The sequence below is a fragment of the Ictidomys tridecemlineatus genome, chromosome 1, assembly GCF_052094955.1.
Source record: "Ictidomys tridecemlineatus isolate mIctTri1 chromosome 1, mIctTri1.hap1, whole genome shotgun sequence".
NCBI classification, from domain to species: domain Eukaryota; kingdom Metazoa; phylum Chordata; class Mammalia; order Rodentia; family Sciuridae; genus Ictidomys; species Ictidomys tridecemlineatus.
The window spans coordinates 250,963,704-250,987,390 of NC_135477.1; the positions used below are offsets into that span (position 1 = coordinate 250,963,704).

The window sequence follows — 23,687 nt, forward strand, 5'->3', positions numbered from 1 at the left end:
ATTGACTCATGATTGGCCTAAGAAGAAAAAGCTTCCATTCTAAGTTGTTTTTCCTGTTCTACTTGTAGAGCTTAACAGACTTTAATTCCATTTCTTAACGCAGGGAGATGCAACAATAAGAAAGATGCTGAGCTTCTGGTGGCCTTTGGCTCTGATTTTGGCCACACAGAGAATCAGTAGGCCCATCGTCAACCTCTTTGTTTCCCGGGACCTTGGTGGCAGTTCTGCAGCTACAGAGGTAGGCACGTGGCTGGGGACAGGGGGCCGGGAGTTGCAAACGCCTTGTTTTGGGGAAACGAGAATTAAAACTTATTTCCAGTTCCTCTCAAGAGCTCTAAAGGTTCTACAGTATTCAATTATGGAAGCCATACGGGAAGGCCGTGAGAAGCTCATTCTGTGACTTATGGACATGTGATTTTAAATTCTTATAATTATGGAAGAAAACATCTGCTTCATCCTCATTTCCCAGAAAGGAGGCCCAGGAAGGAAAGGTGAAGGGACAGGAGTAGCTAGCAGCTGGGCTGGTGTTAGAAATAGGTCTTCCGCCCCCCACACAGTGGCCTTTCCGTTCCTCCATGGCGGCGGCCCGTGGCCTCTTCCCTGTAGTTGCGGGAATGATGGCATCTGTCAGGTGGTAGCCGAAGGGACAGTACCTCCACTTTGACCCTGCCTACCCTCACCTGCATGTCACCCCCTGCAGCACACGGCACCCACCCATCAGGTGCTCCCTGGCAGTCTGCCTTCCTCAAATGAGGATCTCCTGTATTTACTCCCTCACAACTCAAGAAGTTTATCTGGAAACTGGCAGCTTCTCCAAAGAAGGAGTTGACTCATTTCTTCCCTCTTTCAAGCTGGGTATGAACAAATAGAATGACTTCACTTGCTTCCTCCTCCGCGGCCCTCTGGAGAATTAATTCCCTCTCTGGCACCGCGGATCCTCGAGGAAGGCTGGTGGCCACTCATTAGGGCCTCCTGTTTATGTGAGTGGCTTTTGCAGGAGCCCGGAGCCCAGGCCTGCCCTGCCAGCAGGGCTCCAGCCTGGAGCATCCTGCCAGTTTCCACGTCTTGGGAGCTGCTCACATTGGCCGGCAGGGAGAAGCCCGTAAATCAAAAGCAGAACGCTTTCCCTCCCCTCGGTTTGCTACTGGACCTTGTTTTCTGAGTCATGGATGTCCTTTTGGGTGGCTTCTGTCACAGGAGCTTTTTTACTTGAATGCTTCAAGTTTTCCAGTAAAAAGTATGAGACCCCCCATGACCTGTGTGTGGGCACCCCATTGTCTCCTTAAAACAAATAAACAAAAGTAAATAGCAAATTCTATACGAGAGCCATTTGAAAATTGCTGGCAGTGGCATGATGGCTGCTTATGTGGCAGGCATCGGTGTGCACTTCACTACTCCACCAACCCTGTGCGATGGGTGTTAATGTTCTCACTGTTCTGCCGGAGGAACAGAGAGGGAGTCCCTGGAGGGCTCACGTCACACAGCTGGTGAGCAGAGGTGAAGGCTGGCGAGGTGCGCCTCTTCACGGCGCTGAGCTGTTCCCCACACCTCGCCGGGCCACGACACCCTGCACCGCAGCTCCCGGCACACAGGGCACTGCTGCTCTGTCTCTTAGGAAAGCACCGGCTTCTTCCTCCCAGTGAGTGACAGTGGAGCTCTGCCAGATGGCGCTTTAGGTGCCGTGTTCTAGTTTTTCTTCTTTTCAGTCACATAAGAAAAGAAACTTTTTTTTTTGTGTGTGGAATTACATCGATCGCTCTTCCTATATGAACATTTATTGAATTTTGCTAAATTAAAATTTTAAACTGGTCCGTGCTGGCCGAGTAGCCTGGAATGAGCTCAGGTGGAAAGTAGCTCAGAGCTGCACCCATGGTGTCAGTCCCCTCGAAAGACAGAATGGGGGTGTGGAGGGGGGTGCTGAGCAGACTCTGCAGAGTGCCAAGAGGGCTCCCAATTCCACACTGAGCCTCAAGAATTGGCCTAGGCTAGAGAGAATTTTTGGGCCCAAGGGGAGGAACCCTGGCTGAAATCGTGGCTTCTCAAGCTGGAGCTCCAAGCCAATTTCTCACTGGATTTGTGCAGGGTCACTTCCTCCTGGAGTCACCTCTGCTCCATTCGGGGCTGTCCTGTGGCTGGCGGATGCTGGTCACCCAGTGTGGAGGGATCTGCTGCTGGCCTTGTCACATGGCGCTGCAGCTACTAGAGAGCTTGGTGGACACCCACGCTAACGCTGCCCCTTCTTCCTCCTGTAGGCAGTGGCAATTTTGACAGCGACATACCCTGTGGGTCACATGCCATATGGTTGGTTGACGGAGATCCGTGCCGTCTATCCTGCTTTTGACAAGGTGAGGCCTGGGGGGCATGGTGTCAGAAGCAGGCTTTTAACATAACCGTTTGATAGACAGGGATCTCGGAGGAGGAGCACGGCTTTTTCCCAACCCCATGTTCCTTTGTAGGGTTCACTTGGTGTTGGGGACTGTTGAAGGTAACTGTGGGGTATTTCCCTGTGAAAATAGCAGGGCACATTAGGCTCACATTGATGCTCTTCCAAATTGATATTCCTATGGCCACTTTCAGGTTATTCCTATTGAGAAATTATTTGTTTGCAAAAGGGAAAACAAACTCTCAAAAAAAGTTAACATGTTGTATTTTGTTTCTGTGCTTTGTTTCTTTAAATTAGTACCTTGCCGACCTCATACTAGTGGCTAAGGTGCAGACATGAGGCTGGGACTCTAAGCTCATAGGCAGACGGCTGTCTCTCTGGGCTGGGGTGCATGTGACGCACACTGCCTGGACAGCAAGACTCGTGTCCAGTTTGGTTCTGATGCAACACACTTACTCCTGCTGAAAACCTCTGTGGCAGCAGCCCTGTCCTTCCCCAGCTGCTGGCCCCACCACAGGAAGCACCTAACCCTTCTGACCTGTTGTCAGAACCCTCCTGCTTGTCACTCAATAAATATCTGTTTCCTGACATCTACATTATTTGGATCTCTAGGCCTCTCCCAATGGCCAGCCAAACATACTGGCAATAACATGCAATCTTTTAAAAGGAAAAGTGAAAAGAAGCAAAGTAGCCTGCCACTTGTACCGGCCATTGATAGTCCTTGTTTTGTCTTTGATTTCCATAGTCCTAGCTCAGAGCCATTGCTAACACCTTCTTATCTCAGCCCCACAACAGCTCTGTGAAGGGAGGAAAGCCCTTGACCCGGGTCTGCTGCAGGCCAGCCCTGGGCTTTTGGGGCTCTGAGTCTGGCTAACACTGGAGCCTCTCCTTCCTGCCCTCACCACCTCCACCCCGATTCCTGCAGGCACAGGAGCCCTGGGAAGCCACACAAGCAAGGCCGGGCTGGAGGCTACAGCCTCCCCTTTCCTTTGCATAGCCACCAACTTCTAAAATGCCCCCCTGAAATGGTACATGAGCTTCTTAGAGGGACCAAGACAGGTAGAGTGGGGGCCTAGGGCAGATGCCACACCCTACCCCCACCTTACAGAGCATCTCAGGGGATGAGGTGGAGATGGGCCACTCACTATCCATCCCCCTCTTCTTCTGCGCCTACAGTCCACAGGCAGAATTTAGTCCATGTTAGTCCATGCTTATGTGAATACACACATGAGCCCCTCTTCTCTCACCTCCCGCCCTTACGTCCCTCCATGTTTTGCAGCACCCTACAGTCTTCTGTGTTCCAGTCCCTTCTCTCTATCCCGGTGGACCCACGCTTACCCTCAAACACTAACTCGCCTCCATGCGGTGGGGATCCCACCAGGCAACCCAGCAGGAGCTAGCTAGGCCATCAGTGCAGGACTCTCTTGGTGTGGAACCTCCTCAGCAGTGTGTTAGAGCACCCACAACCTGCTGCAGACAGTCACAGGCAGCATCCAGGTGCACAGCTGCTGCTGAGAAATGCTCTTGATTACTGCCCCCCACGGAGGCTGGGTTGGATGAGGCCTGAGTCACTTGCAGACAGGGGGGACACTGTGTTGAGTGGGTTGGATGCAGTCTACGGATGGAAATTACTTTTTTCATTTCAAGGAACGGGCATATAGAGAAAAAACAAAATGGATGTAAGTCTTCTTGCCATTTTCAGTTCTTGCTTGGAATAAGATTATGTACTGCAATTTGATGACATGGGCAGGTGCTGAAATGGCAGAGCCTCCTGCCAAGGAAAGTCCCATCTGAAACTAGTTTGGGGCCATCTTGAAATAATAAAGCTGAACAATATCACACTGTATGGTTTAGTACGAGCATCCAAGAAAAACATTGCTTTGTTCTTAATCACAAGGGTTAGGAACTACAAAAATATCCCTTTAATCCCTTTAATGAGTGCACCTCTGGCTGGAAACTTGAGTTACTCAGAACCCCTTTAAAATCTCGCCCACTGTTTCCATGCATTCCAGTGAGGACACGAAGCCACTACTGTAGCGCCAACATCTTGGACCCTCTGGGTGGACTTCCCAAATTTATTGCCTTGACTGTTAAAGTCAGGAATAAGAGATTTGTGAGGTCAGATTAGGAAGTTTAAATTTTCTCTAATGTTTAATTATCATCCATGGAAGAATATGCTCCTGGGCACATCAGGCCAACCAAATGAAATAACCATGCTAATTTAATGATGCATGTGAGTTCAGTTCAGCCACATTTGCAGAAATATTTGCTATTCTGCAAATAAAATATTTGCTCTTTCACCAATAAAAGTGCCCCTGCAGGAGCCCTCACATATTGCCATCGGCACAGGCGGAGCGTGTGCTGTGAGGTCGCGTGGTTCCCTCAGTGTGGCCCCCTCTCACTCCACCACCAGGGCATCCCTCTTGCAGACCCTGGGGTGGATGAGAGACCGCCAGCATGGTGGGATGTGTGCAGTCTGTTATTCAGAAAAGCAGACATGCTCTAGAGGGTAGAATTTAAAGTGCACACTCACGGAGAGGTTTGCGCTGGTGCATCCACAAGGGGAAGGGAGATTACCTTAGCTTCCGCGGTGACAGAAATCAAAGGCATTTTCCACGAGGCTCTTGTGCGTGTGTCTCATTAGGCAGGACGTGGAGCCAGGTGCTGGAGATTGTTTTTGTTTGTCAGCTCTGGGACTAATTGGATGCATAACGAGGCAGGGGATCTTTTCTCTCTGTTGATTTTCCTGGCCACGGGGCCAGGTACTGGCTTGATGGGGTGAGGATCATGCTTGGCAGTGGGACGCCATGAGAGGACATCTGAGCCACTGCAGTTCTGGCTGGACATTCAGTGCAGCAAATGCTCTTTGAGACCTTCTTTACTCACCTCAGAGCCACAGAGGGCAAGACGCAGAGTGCTTGACCTCGGAGGCACACCGCCTCATGGGGACTGAACGTGTTCCAGGACAGGGTCCACCCTAAGAGAGCCCCATGGTCAGCAGTTCAGAAGGCAAGGCCCAAAGGATGGCCAGGAGGCCAAAGGTCAGAAAGGCTTTGGGGAGGTGGGCTGTGAAGATGATGGCCTTGAAGAGAGGCGGTTTGCGAATCAGGAGGTAGATGAAGAAAAGCGCTGGTGTGCGGGGCCAGAGCAGGGAGCCCCATTCGGGATGCAGGAGGAGAAACAGTGGGAAAGTGAGTTTGGATCGTGCTGAGCAGGCCCTTGAGTGCCCAAGGGAATCTCAGTCCATTCGGTAGGAAGGAGAGGAGCCCAGAATCACTGAGCAGGGCTGTGGCATTTAGAAAGGCATCGCTGGGCTGCGAGGGGCAGCTCAGAGCCACTCTGAACAGGGTGAGGTGAGCAGCCCAGCGCGACGGGAAAAGGACTGAATCAGTCCAGCATTGGCTCTGGTTAGTGTTGCGGGAACATGACAGCTGTCTGGGAGACCCAATGTGACAGCCATCTTCCACGCTGTCACTTGAAATTGGCACTTCAGGATCATCAAGGAGAACAGGATGCTCTTTGAGATCCCTGGGGGTTGGGGGGGTCAGCCAAGGATAACTCTGGGCCCAGTCACCACTGCCGTTCTCTTTCCCCAGAATAACCCCAGCAATAAACTGGTGAGCACAAGCAACACGGTCACTGCCGCCCACATCAAGAAGTTCACGTTCGTCTGCATGGCCTTGTCTCTGACGGTAAGGGAAGACGGTGTGCGTACCCCCTTCTCCCCCCCCCACCCTCCCTCTGTGTTTTGTAAAGAGGGAAATTGCCATTTTAAAGGAAGAAGTCGTGTGTTCCATAACGTGATGCCATGCTAACTCAATCAACACCCTCTTCAAAACGTTTCTTTCCTAAATGCGAATGATGGTTATTCAGTGGAGGCCATTTCTCAGGACTCTTAACGGATCAGGAAAGTCAGACTTTGCCTTTAATTTAAATAATGCTCTCGTCTTGCTAAACAATTTCCAGCCTAGTTTTTAAACATCCAAAACCAGCTTTATGACCATTTCCTGTCCCTTTCCCAAATTTAATTGGCCTTTTTTTTTCTATTTCTGTTGTAAAAGTTCCTTTCCTATTACATTATGCTGATGTAGCCATAATTTGCCCCTCTTTATTGAGCTGCTACTGGATCCCAAGCCCTGTCTGCTGAAGATAGAACTGTGAACAACTGTGGGTGACAGCTGATTATAAGTCTGTGGATGTCCAGGTGCATGTTCTTAAATAAACAACACACCCTTCGCTTATCACCACCCCATGGGAAATTCAAATGTGTGACATAAAGTCCAAAAAAATAGAGAAAATTTGTATGTGTTTTATAACCCAAAGGACTTGGTGTGTAATTTCAGGTGGTTCATAATGTCTATCAACAGTAGCAAAGAAACATGTATAAGCGGCCTTACCGGGTAAACTGTGCCATTGGAGTTGGAAAGATAGAGATGAAATGAGGATAAAACAAAATTGGGGCCGGGTGTGGTGGTGCACACCTATGATCCCAGAGGCTCAGGAAGCTAAGGCGGGAGGATCGCAAGTTCAAAGTCAGCCTCAGCAAAAGTGAAGCACTAAGCAACTCAGTGAGACTCTGTCTATAACTAAAATACCAAAAAAGGGCTGGGAATATGGCTCAGTAGTTAGGTGCCCCTGAGTTCAATCCCCAGTACCCACCCACCTCCCCCAAAATAGGAGTCTTTTGAATTCAGTTCAGTTTTTCTTGTTCGTTGTTGTGGCTATACCTTCCCCATGAAGTCCTATAGACTATTTCCCTTTCTATGTAAGTATGTTACAGAAGTGCCTGGGGATGTGCAGTGGTCCAATAAGCAACCAATAAGGACCAAAGGTTATTTAAGGCACTGGGTTATGCTGAGAACAGGAGCACAGTAAGTGCCCTCGGTGACCATAAGGACCATTTAACTTGATAAGACCTGTTAGTGGGCCTTTAAAACCAAGTCACCATACGTTTGAAACCTTGAACAGACGTTGCTTTGCAGGCTACAACTTAATATTTGATGCATCGCTCCCACACCTGAGTAGGTTGTGACAGGGATAACTCCAGACAGTGGCCCGTCACAGAAGGCCTCTGACCTCTCTGAGACGTAGCCTCATGTCCTCAATGCTCATCCCCACTAACAGTGCCCCTCACACCCTTCTGTCCCTTGTGAAGCGGGCACGTCCGAAACCTCTCCCCCGCGCCACCTCAGTGGGAGGAGCTCTGATAGTGTGGCCTGCTGGGGTGGCGCTGGTGACCCCAGGCGACCTGCCTTTCCGTTGGCATTCCTTCCTTCTGTAGTGTGCAAGTTTTTCCATAGTTCCCTAAAATATTAGCAAAACACTGAACAACTTTGAAACTGTTTAAAAGAGTATTTTAGGAAAAAACAGAGAAGTTTCTATTCTAGGAAAACACCTCAGCTTTTGGAGACTTTGTTAAATGACTGGGAGTCGAAAGTGAATTGAGTCCGCACCAGGCTCTGTGACTTGGACGTCATTCACACAGAAAGCCAGCAGCTCTGGGCTGTGCCGGACTTGCCACCGGAGGTCTGCCTCCGCCTTCTTCCCCCATATAAACATCTTCCCACAGCTGGAACGGCGTGTGACGGGGAACTTGACTGCATTGGGTATAAGGACAGTCCTCTCTTGTGGTTCCTGGGCAATAATTTGTACGTGTACAAAATTATAGTGCTGGCTGCTGTGGTACACACCTGTAACCCCAGCTACTCAGGAGGCTGAGGTGGGAGGATCGCAAATTCAAGGCCGGCTTGGGCAACATTGCTAGATTCTGTATCAAAAAAGAAAAAGAAAGAGAGAAAAAAGAAAAAAAAATATTCTGTAGCAAGTTTATTTGGAAGTGATAATGACTCGGATCTGGACAAAGGCTTGCGTCTCTCAGGTAGAGGTATTATGTATTTAATGATTCTACTCCCAGATTGAAAAAACATCTATAACTAGAAGTATCTCAGTAAATACGCACCTGAGAAATAAAAGACTCAGAATTCTTTTTTGGAACAGAACTTGGAGATGAACTAGTCAAAACCTATAATTTTCAGAAGAGGAAATGACTCAGAACAAGCAGCTTGTCCAAGTACCCAGCAGAACAGGCCAGGACTCAGCCCTTTGGGGCCCTGTCCTGTGAACTGTGCTGTTTCCAAAGAATAAGAACAAATATTGGTCCTTGGGCTTCCAGACCGGAGCACTTGACATCATGCTTGAAGAAATGGTGGCTTCTTTAACATTAGAAACCATGGTATTTGAGTTAGCTCATGATATTCTCACATTCATCATCCTTATCATGACTAAATCAAGGCAATCCAATGTCTTGGCTAGAGAAATTGCCATCAAAAAAACACGCAGAAAAATGTGAAGCCGCGTTTTTCTGAATTCCACATGAAGCTGCCTCTCTGAGATGCACGAGCCTTTTCTTCCACTTGCCATAGCTGTTCTTGCACATCACTGCTGCGCCAGGGCTCGGAGCCGCATCAGGCAGGCCTGAGATGTGGTCCGTAGGGTCTGCCGTCTTGCCCGACAGAGGGGCGCAGTAAATGGGCAATCAGCTAGCTCTTCGCTGGGGTGAGGATCCGGAAGACACCCCCCCACACACACCAGCTGCCTTCCTGAGCCACGTTTTTTTCACTATGCTCAGTTTATTCTATTTTTAAAGTTCTTAAGAGGCCCTTTACTCTTGAGTCTATTTTTATTGTTTGACTTTTAAAACATCTTAATGTGTGGAAATGAATGTAGCAGAGGTCATTGAGACAACTCAACAGCCGTGGGCTCCCTCTGTATTCCAGTAGATGATTTTATGTATAAAGTGTGAGCTTCCTTATGACTCTACAGCTTCCTGTGCACCACCCAGCAGTAGTATGATTTCCTGTGCGTAGCTCTTTGGGGAAGTTAACTCTTGTCCCTGAGTCTTAGAGAAGGCCGATCCCATGGGTCCTACAGACACTCAATGATGCAGTGATACTAACTGCACTTGGAGGTTAGTTTTGTTTTGTTTTGGCACTGGGGGTTGAACCCAGGGGGTACTTAATCACTGAGTCACATCCCTAGCCCTTTATGTATTTTGAGACAGGGTCTTGCTAAGTTGCTGAGGCTAACCTTAAACTTGCAATCCTCCTGCATCAGCCTCCTTATTCGCTAGGATTACAGATGTGCACCACCAAGCTCAGCACTACCTGCATTTTGAAGAGAGATTTACACTACCCAGAACAAAATTCATCTCTTTTCATCAGAAAGGGCTCCTTTTCAGGCCATGACAATTTGGGTGCAATGCCTGACTTGACCGTTGAAAAATACTACTGTCACTTTGGACAGTAGGAGACTGATATTACAGTGTGTTACGATGACATGTATTTCCTATTATAGATTTTCAATTTAAGTTTGAAGTATCTACCTACTCCACAAGCTGCTTCTGCCCTCACACTCTTACCCTAAAAGGCTTTTTTAATCACTAGGTTTCAAGAAAAGCAGCTAATGTCCTCTGCCCAGTTGGAAAACCAGGTGAATTCAGGAGGAGCGTAGAGCAGAGAAACAGGAGTGGGTTTCTGTTCCTGTTAGCATCCTGCTTTCAGTCCTTCAAAGCATGCTCCACGGGTAGTGCTGACTGATCTCACCATCTGAAGAGAGTGAGGATGGGGAAAGGGGCATCTTTAGAAAGTTCAAAAGATTTGCTGCTTCAAAACGGCAGACTGTCATCTAAAAATGAACCCCCTCAAGAGCAACGAGGGAGCGGGCATGGTGCAGACTGAGATTAGCAAGGGGACCGCAGACCGGCAAGCTGCTGTTTGAGGTGAAGGACATCACGATCCAAAAATATATCCAGAGTAAAGCCATTTGGAAGAAGAGCTTCAAAGGGTGTGCTTGCTCTAGGAAGCAAGCCAGTCGTAGGCACACGGGAGACTCGATTACAGACAGGCCATCCAGACACAAAGGAGAAGGCACCCCAGGGAGCAGAGGCTGCTGGAGCACTGAACCTGTCTGTAGAGGTGTGGTCCCTGTGGCCAGTGTTCTGACTGTAAACACAGTGACAATGTGTCCTAAGGAGCTGTGTGTGTGTTGCCAGGCACAAGGTACGAGCCTGTAATCCCATCGGCTCGGGAGGCTGAGGCAGGAGGATCGTGATTCCAAAGCTAGCCTCAGCAACCACAAGGTGCTAAGCAACTCAGTGAGACCCTGTGTCTAAATACAAACAAAACAGGGCTGGAGACGTGGCTCAGAGGTCGAGTACCCAGTTCCCACTTCCCTCCCCCCACCCCCCAAAAAAACAGCTGTGTGTAGTCAGTTGGGGGATGGTGAGCTGAGGAGAGCGTCAGGGATGAACTGCCCAGAGCTGAGCTCAGGGAAGACGCCAGTCACACTAAGCTTATAGGAACCCGCCTCTGTATGCCTGCGAGGTGCGACTGGAGGGGGAAACTACAAGCTGCCGACCAGGGTGGGGTGCATCTCTCCAGCAATACTGCTGGTGGGGAGAAGCACCCCAATAGGGTAACAGAGCACCCAGTTCCTGGATCTCGGGCCAGTTTGGTGGAAGTCAACAGATCAGGCTGCTAAAATGACCAAATTTGCCAGTTTACCCAAAACATGTCTTTTTTTTTTTTTTTTAACTCTTTCTGAAGTTCATGCTAGGTGGGTCAGCTTGAACACTTTTGGTGGCTTACAGCTGACCAGTTTTCATTGTGACTTCACAGACGGCATTCTAAGAGCATTTGGTGTTTCTCTCCTCTCAAGCTCCCTGCTGGTTTAGCTTTGGGGAGCTGGAGCCAAGAGCGGGGGCCCCTCTGTTTCAGGATGTGGAGAAGAATCCATGCAAAGCACAGGCTGCTGCTGCTGCCGAGGCCTCCCCAGCCCCTTTGTACACAATGGACATGGGCGTCCGTCCAGATGGATCCTGGCAGGCAGAGCCGGCAGGCCACTTTTGTGCAGTGGACAGCCTACACAGCCATACCCAGCACCCCCTGCATGCCAACCCCAGAGAAAGTCAGAGGAGAGGGAAAGCCAGGATCAGGAGAGGGAAAGAAACTGAGTGGGCTGAAGATCAGGAAAAGAGGGAGAGACTGTTCACAGAAAGAGAAGAGAGCCTGCTGCAGAAAGATGGGCAGGATGGCAGAGGGGGGCAAAGGCAGGGAGAATGCAGAGCCGGAGGCCCTGGGGTTCTCACAGTCCTCTGCAGCTCTGCCTATCCTTTCAGTACAAGTTGCTGTAAACTTATAGGAATTTAAGAAAGGTGTATTTTTTAAGAAATCAATGAATTTGACAAATTGTTAATTTTTTTTAAGTTACTCCACAGGTTGATTTTTGGCAAACTGACCTGTTTCAAGAAGGTGGGCCAGGGCCAGGGCCAGGCAATGGTGGTACATGCTTGTAATCCTGGCTACTAGGGGGAGGCTGAGGCAGGAGAATCTCAAGTTTAAGGCCAGCCTCAGCAACTTATTTTGAGACCCTGTCTCAATATAAAAAGTGAAAAGGGCTCTGTGGTAGAGTGTCTGCCCTGTGTGTGTGAGGCCCTGGGTTCAGTCCCCAAGACTGAACAAAACAAGTGCATGTGTGGAATGCAACTCCCAGCAGGCTCTGTGCACGCGCATTCAGATTACGCCCATGTTGTGGGGCTGGCCAGAATCCCAGATGGCTTCTTGTTGGCCACCTAGGAACTGGCCTCCCTCCACTTCAACAGTGGAGGTGGCAGTGGTGATGAGGTGGCGGGGGTGAGGTGTGGCTGCAGAGGGAAGGCTGCCAGATGCCAGCAAACCACAGTGCCTCTCACAGCTGGCTGCAAGGGCATCTGAGGTCAGTGGCAGCCAGGATCTAAGGATCTGATTCGTTTTGGGGGGTTTTGAGGTTTTTTTCTTTTTTTGGGGGGGGGTTCTGGAGATTGAACTCAGGGGTACTTGACCACTGGGCCACATCCCCAGCCGTATTGTGTATTTTATCTAGAGACAGAGTCTCACTGAGTTGCTTAGCGCCTCAGTGTCGCTAAGGCTGCCTTTGAACATGCAGTCCTCCTGCCTCAGCCTCCTGAGCTGCAGGGATTACAGGAGTGCCCCCAGCGCTCTGGGCTTGCTGTCTTTAATTCTTTAGGATAAATAGCACGCCGTGGTGTAGCTGGGTCATAGGATGGTTCCATTATTAGCTTTTTGAGGAACCTCCTTACTGATTTCCCCAGTAGCTATGCTAATTGACGTTCTCATCAACAGTGTAAAAGTGTCCCTTTTTCCCACATCTTTTTCAGCACTTATTGTAGTTTGTATTCTTGATAATTGCCATTCTCACTGGAGTGAGATGGACTCTCAGTGTATTTTGATTTTCACTTTCCTGATTGTTAGATAAGTTGAACTTTTTTCATGTATTTTTTGGCCCTTTGTACTACTTCTTTCCAGAAGTATCTATTTCGTTCTGTTGCCCATTTATTGAATGAGTCATTTGGGGTTTTTTGTGTGGAGTTTTTGGAGTTCTCTATATATTCTGGATCTTCCTTCTCTGTGGGAGAGTAGCTGGCAATTTCTCCCATCCTGTAGTTCTCTCTTCACACTGTTTCCTTTACTGTGTGAAAATTTGATGCCATCCTATTTACTGATTCTTGGAGTTCTTTCCTAAGCTATCAGAGTCCTACTGTATATGGCAGTGTTGACCCTACAAGTTTTCTTCTAGCAGTTGCAGATTCTGGTCTTAATCTTAGGTCCTTGAAGGATCTGATTCTTGAAAGAAAGTTAAAATAGATTTTCATTCTCGATCTTTCTGACTCTTGCCTTTTGCAGCCAGTAAGGAATAAAAGGGAGACCATGAACCAACCTAGAACCTTCTATTCTGATTTTTATGGGTTTCCTTGCATTATGTGATTATTGTGGGTTGTATCACATTATGACAAATATTCATGCATTGAGGTGCTAATCCCCACTACCTCAAATGTGATCTTAGTTTGGAAACTAAGGTTTTGATGAGGTTCTGAGACTGGGAGCAGTGTTTCATGCTTCTAATCCCAGCTACTCAAGAGGCTGAGGCAGGGGGATTGCAAGTTCAAGGCCAGCCTCAACATCTTAGCAAGACCCTGTCTCAAAAATCACAAATGAAAGGACTGGGGATGTAGCTCAGGGTAGAGCAGGTTCAATCCCCAGTACTGGGGAGGGGGTGGAGAGATGAAGTTCTGACAGATGAGGGGCCTCCCGACCCAGCATGACTGACACTCCTGATAAGGAGCTAAGATGATACCAGAGATATGATCTTACAAAGGTTGCACTGTGTTGTTGGCTTGTGTTCTTGCATGAAAGGATTTCAAGCAAGACTTAGTAAAAGTATAGCAAAGTTTATTAGAAGAGAAGGAGGAAGAGGGGAACATCCCCAGGAGAGGGTGGGTCCACCCAGAGAGGAGAGCCACAACTCACTTCTTTGTGTCTCAGCTTTTACTGAGGTAGGAGGGAGATGGTTAGAAGGTCCGTCCCTCCCTCCCAACTGTCACCTCTGGGCTCTAGGTTAGCTAGCAACCCAAGGGCAACTCTTGACCATCTTGGCCTGGCTGACAGGTCCTGGCTGGAACAGGTTTTTATTTATGGTGGGTGAGCTCTATCTTAATCATCTTGCTTTCCTCTCTGGGGATCTCTGGTCTGTGTTCATGTGGGGTCTTAAATTTAAGACATCTTAGCAGTTAGGCCCTTGTGAGCAAACAATCTTTGTCCTCCCCTGAATTTATCTATCGTCCTCTTGTTGCAAGAAGAATAGTTTATAGAGCTGAGAGGCGGACGGGGGTCCTGAAGCAGCTATCTTGTCAGACCTTGAGGCACCACTGTGCACTAACCGATTTGCTCTGTACTGCGCGTTTTTTTAAGTTCTCACCCACTGCTCATGTCTAACTGCTATCTCACATTCTCTCAAGGGCATAGGTTTGGGCACAGGTGCAGGGGGCATGTCGTGCAAAGGCTGGAGTTCAGTGACCACAGCAGAACTCCAGATGCTGGGGAGGCCTGGACTTTCCCTAGGGCCTGTCCACAGTGATTTCCCACTCCAGAACTGTAAGACACTAACTTCCCGTTGTTCTGAGCCACCCAGTTGTATTTGTTACAGCAGCCCTGATGAACTAATACACTGATGTTTCCAAGACAAAGGAATCTTGTCATCACTGAGATCAGAAGGACTGATCAACCAGACTTGTAACTGTTCAACTGACTTTTGTTTCTAAATTCTCCATCCCTTTAGTTTATATAAGACATCTATTATTTTATTTCCAGATTCTCATGAGTAGAGGATTTGCTAAGAAATACTGTGCAGAGCGGTGCTGTGCCTGCATTCATGTGTTTAGTTGTATCTTTGCTGATGGTTTTTTGGGGACAGAGGGTTATAGGCATCATAGCTTCTGATATAAGTAAGTACCAATATTAGATTTAGGTTACTTGGCTTGTTTTTATTCTTCTTCTTATTGATTGGATAATCCAGCACATTTCAACTGGACCCTTGCAGAGCCCAGGACTAACTTGTACCACTACTAACTGAAAAGCTAAGCTATTTTTCCCATTTTTAGAAAACAAAGTAAGTTGCAAGTATTTTACTCAATTGGATTTATCTTTCCAAATTGTCTCAATCTTGATCCCTTTCACTGTTTCTCATTTAAATCTTACAAATTGTATCTCTGCATGTTCTGCTGCCAATGACAGAATGCCACAAATCTGGGAAGTTTTGATGAAAATAGATTTAGTTTGGCTCATGGTTCAGGAGGCCTGAGGTCAAGGGCCAACATTTGATGATGAGCTTCTTCTTCTTTTTTTTTTTATAGTTGTAGATGGACAGAATGCCTTTCTCCCTTCCTTTCTTTCTTTCTTTCTTTCTTTCTTTATTTATTTATTTTTGTTAATTGTTATGTGATGCTGAGGATCGAACCCAGTGCCTCAGGCATGCTAGGCAAGTGCTTTGCCACTGAGCTACAGCCCCAGACCAATGCTGATGATGATCTTCTTACTGATGAGCCTCAAGGTGGTACAGGGGTCACAGGGGAGAAGTAGGAGTCCATGCATCTGTGTGACCAGAGGTCTCTCCCACTTCTTAAGAAGCACCAGGGTTGATTGCCAGGCTCCATCCTGATGACCTTATCTAATCAATCACCTCCCAAAGGCCTATGGTCAGATTAAGTCCCCACCCTCTCAGGACTCACAAAGGGGTGAAGCTTTCAACACATGAATGGTTGGAGGCACAGCCACACCATGTCCAGACCATAGCCTGAGTGGAATCTGATTGGACACCAAGTTGTAAAAATGACTTATTTTTAATAAGACAATGGGTTTATCCTGCAGCTGCTGAGTCACACTGCTCCCAGCCCCTTCAGCACCCTGGGAGGTTAAGTCTGGCCGGGACCTCCCTGCATGAGGCCTGGCACTGCCCTCCCCAAGTCCCACCACTTCAGCGGCTCCACCCTCCATGTTTCTCTGGTGCCAGAGCAGATTCGTGTAGTGCAAGGTTGGCTCTCCTGAGCCATTGCTCCACACAGTGGTGAAAGGCCTCGGGAAGGCCTGAGGACTGGACTTCCAGGAAGAAGGCCTAGGACTCACAAGGGCCGTTCAAAAATTTGTTTTCATTAGCTTAGCTCAAACACAGAAAAACAAAAGCAGTCTGGGGCACGTGGCAGGAGTGACGGTGTGGCCAGCAGACCTCAGATCCCCCTGGCTCAGGCTGACAATCACGGGAAATGTGGAGGAGAACACAGGATGTGGTGGATGGCCGCTGGAGAGCTGCGCTGGCTTGGGGCTCAGGGTCACTTTGGGCTCCACCTGGGATGGCTTCCTAGCAGCCTGAAACTCTGGAGTGATTTCGGTATGGCTCCATCAAGCAGCTGTGAAATGAGCAGAGGAAGGACCACCAGATTAGAATCCGAAATGGCCCTGTGTCTGTTTACTGAAGTAAGAGGTCATATGACTCTGGGCAGAAGAAAATGATGAGAAACCACTCTGGTGGTGCAGGGGGCAGAGGGCTTTGCCAGGGCCTGGGTGTGTCCAGGGTGTGCAGGCTATACTTAGCCCTGCCGCCTGGGAAACTCAGTCACTTTCAACTCAGGAAAGCCCTTGCTCCCAGCGTTCATTTCCTCTTCAAGGCATGCCTCTGCACTGGCGGCTCTAGGTCACCTTGGTCAAGGTTTTCACGGCACCATGATGGTATTCAGGGGGTCTTTTTGTTCGTCCCAAGCCCATTGCAAGCCCAAAAGGACCACAGTGTGCTGCTGAGAAACTGCATATGTGGCAAATAATAGTGCCTGCCTCAAAAACCTGCTCACCATTTATCAAGTGCCACTGATACTCCCCAGAGAGGACTCCTAACTGATGCTCTTGAAAAATGAATTGACCCTACCAAAAAGAAATTTCCAGAGGGTCAGGTGCACTCACGGGAGCCAACTTCTCTCATCTCCTCTCACATGTCCCTGGCCTTGGAACTGGTTCAGGTGCCAGGCTGCTCATCCCACTGTGCAGCTGGGGGGCTCTCCTGACACTCTGCCTCTCTGTTGATTGAAGAGAAGGGACAGACCAGGTGGGCAGGGTGGCACACTCCTGTAATCTCAGCATGGAGAGGCACTAAGCAACTCAGTGAGACCCTGTTTCTAAATAAAACACCAAATACAAAGTAGGCCTAGGGATGTGGCTCAGTGGTCAAGTGCCCCTGAGTTCAATCCCCCATGTCACAAGGGGGTGGGGGGGCAGCCACAGCATTTAGCCCGAGCTTGAGTCCAGGGCTGCAGAGCACAATGCTTATGGAGATGGCCCCGGAGCCACAGGGCCCTGCAGCCCTGCGCTCCCCCTTGCATTGTTTAGAAGGGGTGTGGAGAAGGTGTGCACCAGCAAGGTGGCCCTGAGGGAGAGGGTTACTAAGGCAAGAGGCCTGGGGATCACTGCATCTCCTCCCTAGGTCTATGGAAGACAGTTCCTGTCCTGTCCTTTTCTTTTTTACCTTGTGTCTCCCTAGTACAAATCAGGTCTGACCTGATCAGGTCTCATGGACTAGAGTTATAAGGCTACACATTGTTATTTCTTTTTTCTTTAATTAGCCACATGGTTACATTGTTATTTCTTTTTTCTTTAATTAGCCACATGGCTACATTGTTATTTCTTTTTTCTTTAATTAGCCACATGGCACTGTTGCCAGGATTATCATGACACCTGGTAAGATCAATTGATTGTACTCTTGTGACAGTCCAGGACTGGTCCCATCTGGAGCCCATCTTTTGGATATTTGCCAGGCTGGGCCCTCCTGGCATCTCCCCAAGTCTGTGCTTCCTGGTCACATCCATGAGTGCTCTCACCACATGGGTGTTTGTGATCTGAGCCTCTGTGCTTTTAAAATCATGCAAAAAGCCCAGCATCCCTCTCATCTCTTTTCAGATCCTCTTAGTGTTTGCTTACCCTTCCTGGTTTTAAGGTGGCCCGTCTGAGTCTGCTTTGTGCCACCTAACAGAGTATCTCAGACTGGGTAATTTACAAAGAACAGAGATTTATTGCTTCTGGTTCCAGAATCTGAGAAGTCCAAGGTGGAGGGCCAGCATCTTGCCCATGTCATCCCATGGCAGAAGGGCACAGCGAGAGAGAAAAAGAGGCAAACAGGGGCTGAACTTGTCCTTTTATAAGAGCCAACTCAGAAATGACCGAGGTCCTCAGGAAATGACGCCCTTCAATGCCGGCCCCCACAGCACTCTCCCAGATGGTCCACCTCTGGCCGCTGCTGCTGTAGGGCAACATGGTCTCCCAACCTCCATTGGAGCCACCTCCCACATTCGCTTCTCAGGCAAAGGTGGCCCCTCACTCTGTGCTTTGCTGTCATTGTTTATGCCTCTGTCTCAAATGCTTTTTGGCTGACAGGTGCCTCCTTACCAACCTCTCCCAGGTGCAGACAGGTGCCCCTCACCTGTGCTCCCAGCACCAGGGTCTTGCCTTCCAGGACACTGGCACATTAGCAGCTGGCCTGGTGCAGGAGACCAGAAACCTTGAAGGCCACAGTTCCTATACTTGGTCTGGCTGCCAGGAGCTGGGTAGAGAGAGCCTGTGGTGAGCAGATGACCCGGGGGTGCATGTTCGCTGGCTGCATCTGTCTCTCCTTCCACTCTGGTACCTGTGGTCCTTCAGATGCGCGTCTCCCTCCTCACTGGCCTGTGCTGGTTGTGTGGAGAAAATTTATCTTTTGAGAGCTTTTTAGTCTCCTTGTAGGTTCTCTGGCACTATCAGATCACACTTGTCTTTTATGCACCAATTTTGAAATGCTTTCTTTAGTGTCCCCCCCAAACCCCAGTTCTGTGAATTCAAAGAGGTTACGGTCAGCCTCTCTCAAGGCAGCAGGCTTCTTCTTGCCTGTCAGAGTTAGTCCAGTGAGGCCATTCCCTGACTGGTCCTAGCTTCGCCAGATCAATCTGTCTGGAAAGGATGAGGCTGAGCTGCTGGAATAAGGAGTGGGTGGCCTCCAGATCTGCCGAGATCCCCGTTTCCTTCTCTCCATGGAAATCCAGGCCTGGAATTCTGCCTCAGCTGGCTGTCTCTGTCTGGCTTTACCGCCTGCCCCAGGCCAGGAGGCCCAGAGGTGCCATCCAGGAGTGCAGTCCCCACAGAACTGAAGAGTGTTTGGTGTTTAGAACATCTTACTCCTAAAGCTTCAGGACTTCAGGTCCCAGAGAAACCCAGCCAGGAAGGGGCAGAAGCTTCAGGAAAGGTAGCAGTCAGAAAAAAAAAAAAAAAAAAAAGTCTGCTGGGTGGCGTCCTCCCTGGGACAGACAACTCCTTTCAGGGAGGCACAGCACACTCCAACAGTGTTTGTGCTGCTCCTGCCGGGCAGAGCCTCAGGAAGCAGCAGCATTCTGAAGATGCCAAAAAGAACTCCAGCTCTGCCCCACCCCACCCTGCCACCACCTTTGCAAGGCAGCAAAGTCAGGACAATGCCAGTATTTATAGTGCCCTAATCCTCAGCAGAGCCAGACCACTCTAATCCTCGGCTCCTCTGGGGTCTGAGCAGGTGTCTAAGGAGCTGTTGGCAGATAAAGGCAGAGGCACTGGGACTGAAACACCCTGCCTGGAATTCAGCACCTAGAGTCTGGCCCAGCCTCTCGAGCCTCAGTTTCCACAGTTAGAAGGCTTTTCCATATCGTCGGGCTGAAGTTCCCTTTGCAGCTCAGCCTGGGCTCCTCAGCTCCCATCTTTGCCCACTCTCCATGTTTCACAGGTAGGGTCAAGTCCTTGGGTCACTCCTGGTTGCATCCCAGTACTCAAACAAAACAGCTGGTTCTGAGTCCTTGGTGTGCTCGAAGGCTAAGAACCTACTGTCCCACAGGACCTTGTCCTGGTGGCCCTGTTTTCCAAGTTAAAAGTTGAATTCCTGAGAATGACCTAGCCTCACCTTCCTGTCCCTAAACTTACCCTCCAGCATAGCTTCATTCAGCTACCCTGGGCCATGCTGGGGCCTGTTCCAGCCATGCACCATGCTGGCCATTGGTCTAGAACAAAGGGGGCCTGTTCCAGGCTTTGTTTCTGCTGGATGCCCCACCCCCATGCCAGGAGGTGGAGACTGCTGCCTCATTGTTCCCATTATCCAGCCGAAGAAAATGGCTCTCTTGTGCATGGGGGATAAAAAAGGAGCAAAGGTAAATGAGCAGAGTTCACAGCTTTCTCACACCAGTGTACTGCGTCCCAATGGCAGGAACACTGCAGCACCTTGGGACCTCCAGGAGATAGGGAGCCACTAAGATGTGGGAGTCCCCCAGGCCTGGGTTAAACTCTTGGCCCCAAAAGTGACCTGGGGCAGGTTGCCCTGTGACCTCATCATAGAGAAGCAAATAATGATTTAACTATCCTGGGATTGTAGGGAGACCAAATGAGAGAACATGGAAAACTCTTGGCCTGTTAGAAGTCATTGGTTAAAATTTCTTCATATTTCTTTCTAGAAGCTCACATAGTCCAACATTCACTTTTTTTATTTATTTATTTTTTGGGGGTGGGGGTGGTACCAGAGGATTGAACTCAGGGACACTCGACTACTGAGCCATATTCCCAGCCCTACTTTTTGTATTTTATTTATAGACTCACCAAGTTGGTCAGTGCCTCACTGTTGCTGAGGCTGGCTTTGAACTCATGGACCTCCTGCCTCACTGGGATTACAGGTGTGCATCATGGCACCCAGCTCCAACATTCGCTTTTTAAGCCAGCATACTGTAGATTTGAGGGGTTGATTTATTCATTGGCAGGTGGGGGAGAGGGATTGGTCCTCAGGTCTCAGGACAGATTAAAATAATTAATACTAGTGCCTAAAGACTACCTAAACCCTGTGAACAAAATGTCAGTGCAAATCCACATGTGTGTTTTAAAAAAATTAATAGATGAATAATCATGCTGTACTGTTATGAACAGGTTCCAAAATTTTTCCTTAGTTTTTTTTTTTCCATTTTACTTAAATGCACATAACATACAATTCCCAATCTTAACCTTTTTTGACTGTACATTTAAATATACTGATCAAGTCATGGTGCAGTAACCACCATCCAGCCACAGAACTCCTTCCACCTTGCAGGACACCATGGCACATGCCTATAAATCACAACTACTCCAGAGACTGAGCAGGAGGACTGCAGGTTCAAGGCTAGCCTCAGCAACTTAGTGAGCCTCTGTCTCAAAAAAATTTTTTAAAGGTGGGGGCACAGTGTAGCTCAGCAGTAAAGCATCCTTGGGATCAATCCCTAGTACCACCAAAAAAAGAAAGAAAAGGGTATGTGTGTGTGGGGGAGGACTCTTCATCTTTATCTTGCAAAACTGATACTCTACCTGCCTCGCCCCCCAGGCAAAATCCAAGTTGATTGTTAACAGTCAAGGAAAAGGAAAAGCTAACAGAAGCTGGAGTGTAGAACTTTCTAAATATTCTTCAGGCTGAGTAAGAATATGAAAGAATCCAACATTGTGTGGGTGTACTATATGGCTTGGTGCATGGCGCCCCCTGCTGTTTATTAATTTCTTCCAACCAGTACTTTGTGCCACCTCTTAAATGCCTTTTTTTTTTTTTTTTTTTTAACCATGAACATGGTTTAAAGGTGACGGTTGTATCCTACTCCCTATGGAAGTATTCAATGTAGATGGATAATAATTATGATTATCACAAGCCAGAAGCAGAATTCTGGATACACAAATACTTTTTCATATGCGTTTCCAAGATTCCTAACATAGAAAACATATCTTCTACTTTATTGGATTCTCTCAGTAATATATTAGTTTACTGTATTTTACTTGGTCTGCTAAAATTCTGCCTGCCTGAGCTTATCTAATAAGTCCTATAGATAGTGAATCAGTGTGCCACCTTCTGAAGCTTCCCTTCCCTTTGAATCGGGACTTCTCATATCCCTGCCAAAGCACATATAATGATCTGCTTGATCCCTGAAGACATCTGCAGGGGTCTATTTTATTTAAAACTTTTTTCTGCCAAAATATATACGTGGTTAACAAGTATATGTGTGTATGCACACACGTGTACACCCTTGTACAAATAATGGGGAAGTACGAAGAGGAAAATGAAGTCATTGCTATTCTCACCACCTACATATGACTCCACTGTCAACATTTAATTGCAATCCAAGTAAACCTTTTACAGTATTAATGGTGGACATTGAGGGATTGTGCACAGTGTGCCTGCTCCAGGAGAAATGCCGTGTGCTGTGTGCATGGCAAGACTTTCTTGATGAAGGAAGGAGGACATTGGTTTACTTCATGGAGTCAAGAAAGAAAGTCCAAACAGTGGCAGACTGGCTCCTCTCTGGAGGGCACCCTGTGAGGAGGCACGATTTCAGAGGTGAGGGCACTGAGGCCCAGAATGCTGAGAAGCTCTGGGAGGCGAACTGCGGAGGAGCCCGGGGTCGTAACTGAACCTAGCAATCAGACTGCAGAGCCAGGATCAGCAGCACCTCCTCATGCCCTGTCTTGTTGAGGGTTAACCACCAGCTTGCCCAGTGGAGATTTAAACCTGATTAAACGTCTGTTGAACCTTCCTAAGTTAAGGCTCCAAATAAAAATGATGTCCAGGACCAACTATTTTAATTCAAAACAGCTGCACATGGTTTACTTGTTCTCACTGCAGAGGATAAGAATCTCATTTACTCCTAAATCCTGATTATTCAGGGCAATGAGGAAAGCCTGGTGAGTTCCTTAAAAGTATGGCCATCAGCCTTTGGAAATCAAGTCAAAACCAGAGCACCAGCTGCATTTCCAGCAGAATGGAGTTCCCTGAGGATGTGGAGCAAGGAAGGGGCTGCCCGCTGTGGCTGGGTTCTATGTTCTCTGAGTTCACATGCTGATGAAGACAACCGGCTTCTCCCAATCTCAGCCCCTGTTGCTCTCAACATAAGTCAAGTTCATCTTGACCTTGATCATCTGACCCAGGCTTCTGCACTATTGAGTTACTTTTTTCTTCTCTTTGCCTCTGTGCTCTTTGGAAGGAGAGTGAAAAAGAATGCCCCAGCCACCTCATAGAGGAATATCTAATGGATTATTTAGAATTCTTTGGAGATTTGTCTCATCTCCCCCATCTGTATATGGCAACACGGACCCGTAGATATTTATTGTATACTTCGGGTTACAATTTAGTACTGTTATTTATTTTGTTGCTCAAATCATTCCCGCTTTGGCAGTTTGGAACTCCTTTTGGCTGGCTCCTTTGTCCCCTTGATGTGTCCCATTTGTCTTTTGTGCACTTCCTTGCTTCCTGGCACTATAGACACTCAGTTGATTCTCTTGCACATTCCCAGCCTGAGTCCTAGAATAAGTCATTTCTCCAAGGAGTTTGGTTTCCTTTGATTGGGAAATAAATAGAAAAACCAAGACCTGGGCATGGTGGGTGCTGTTCTGTTCTGTAGGCTGCTCGGAGAAACGAACCATGTTTGTTGTCAATAGGTCATTAGGTTTGTGTTCTTGTTTGGAAAAGTTGGTGTCACTGGGTTCTGCAAATATTTGAAGAACACAGCGTGTCCTGGTCAACTGGGAGGACATGTTCTAAGGCAGCTCTACAGTGGCTGAACTCAGTTAGAATGACACTTTTTCTGAAATATTTTTTGACAGGTTAACTTTTATAAAGCTACTTGTTTTCTGAAACATATTGCTTAAATTAGGCCTGGTTTTTATGCAGGAGTCAGTGTATTGTTCAGGGAAAGCTGACCTGCAGATAGGACAGCTTTTAGCTTTTAGCAAAAAGGAATACACACAACTGAAAAGCAGGTATGGTGTGTATTCCTTTCAGGACATTGCAGGAAATATTCACTTGTTGAACTTGCTGGAAGGTGGGATTTTCATAGTAGAGGCATGGCAAAGGCTTCAGAGACTGCAGGGGCAGATACAGAGAG

At 48.1% G+C, this 23,687-nt stretch overlaps 1 protein-coding gene across 1 annotated transcript in view; it reads left to right on the forward strand.

Annotated features, from left to right (window-relative positions):
• Ankh (ANKH inorganic pyrophosphate transport regulator) overlaps positions 1-23,687 on the forward strand; it is a 133,093-nt gene that overhangs the window by 98,323 nt on the left and 11,083 nt on the right. Inside the window, exons 6-8 of the mRNA XM_005336751.4 lie at positions 104-238; positions 2,253-2,345; positions 5,980-6,075. Coding sequence (XP_005336808.1) covers positions 104-238; positions 2,253-2,345; positions 5,980-6,075 — 324 coding nt within the window. The remainder of the gene's footprint in view (positions 1-103; positions 239-2,252; positions 2,346-5,979; positions 6,076-23,687) is intronic.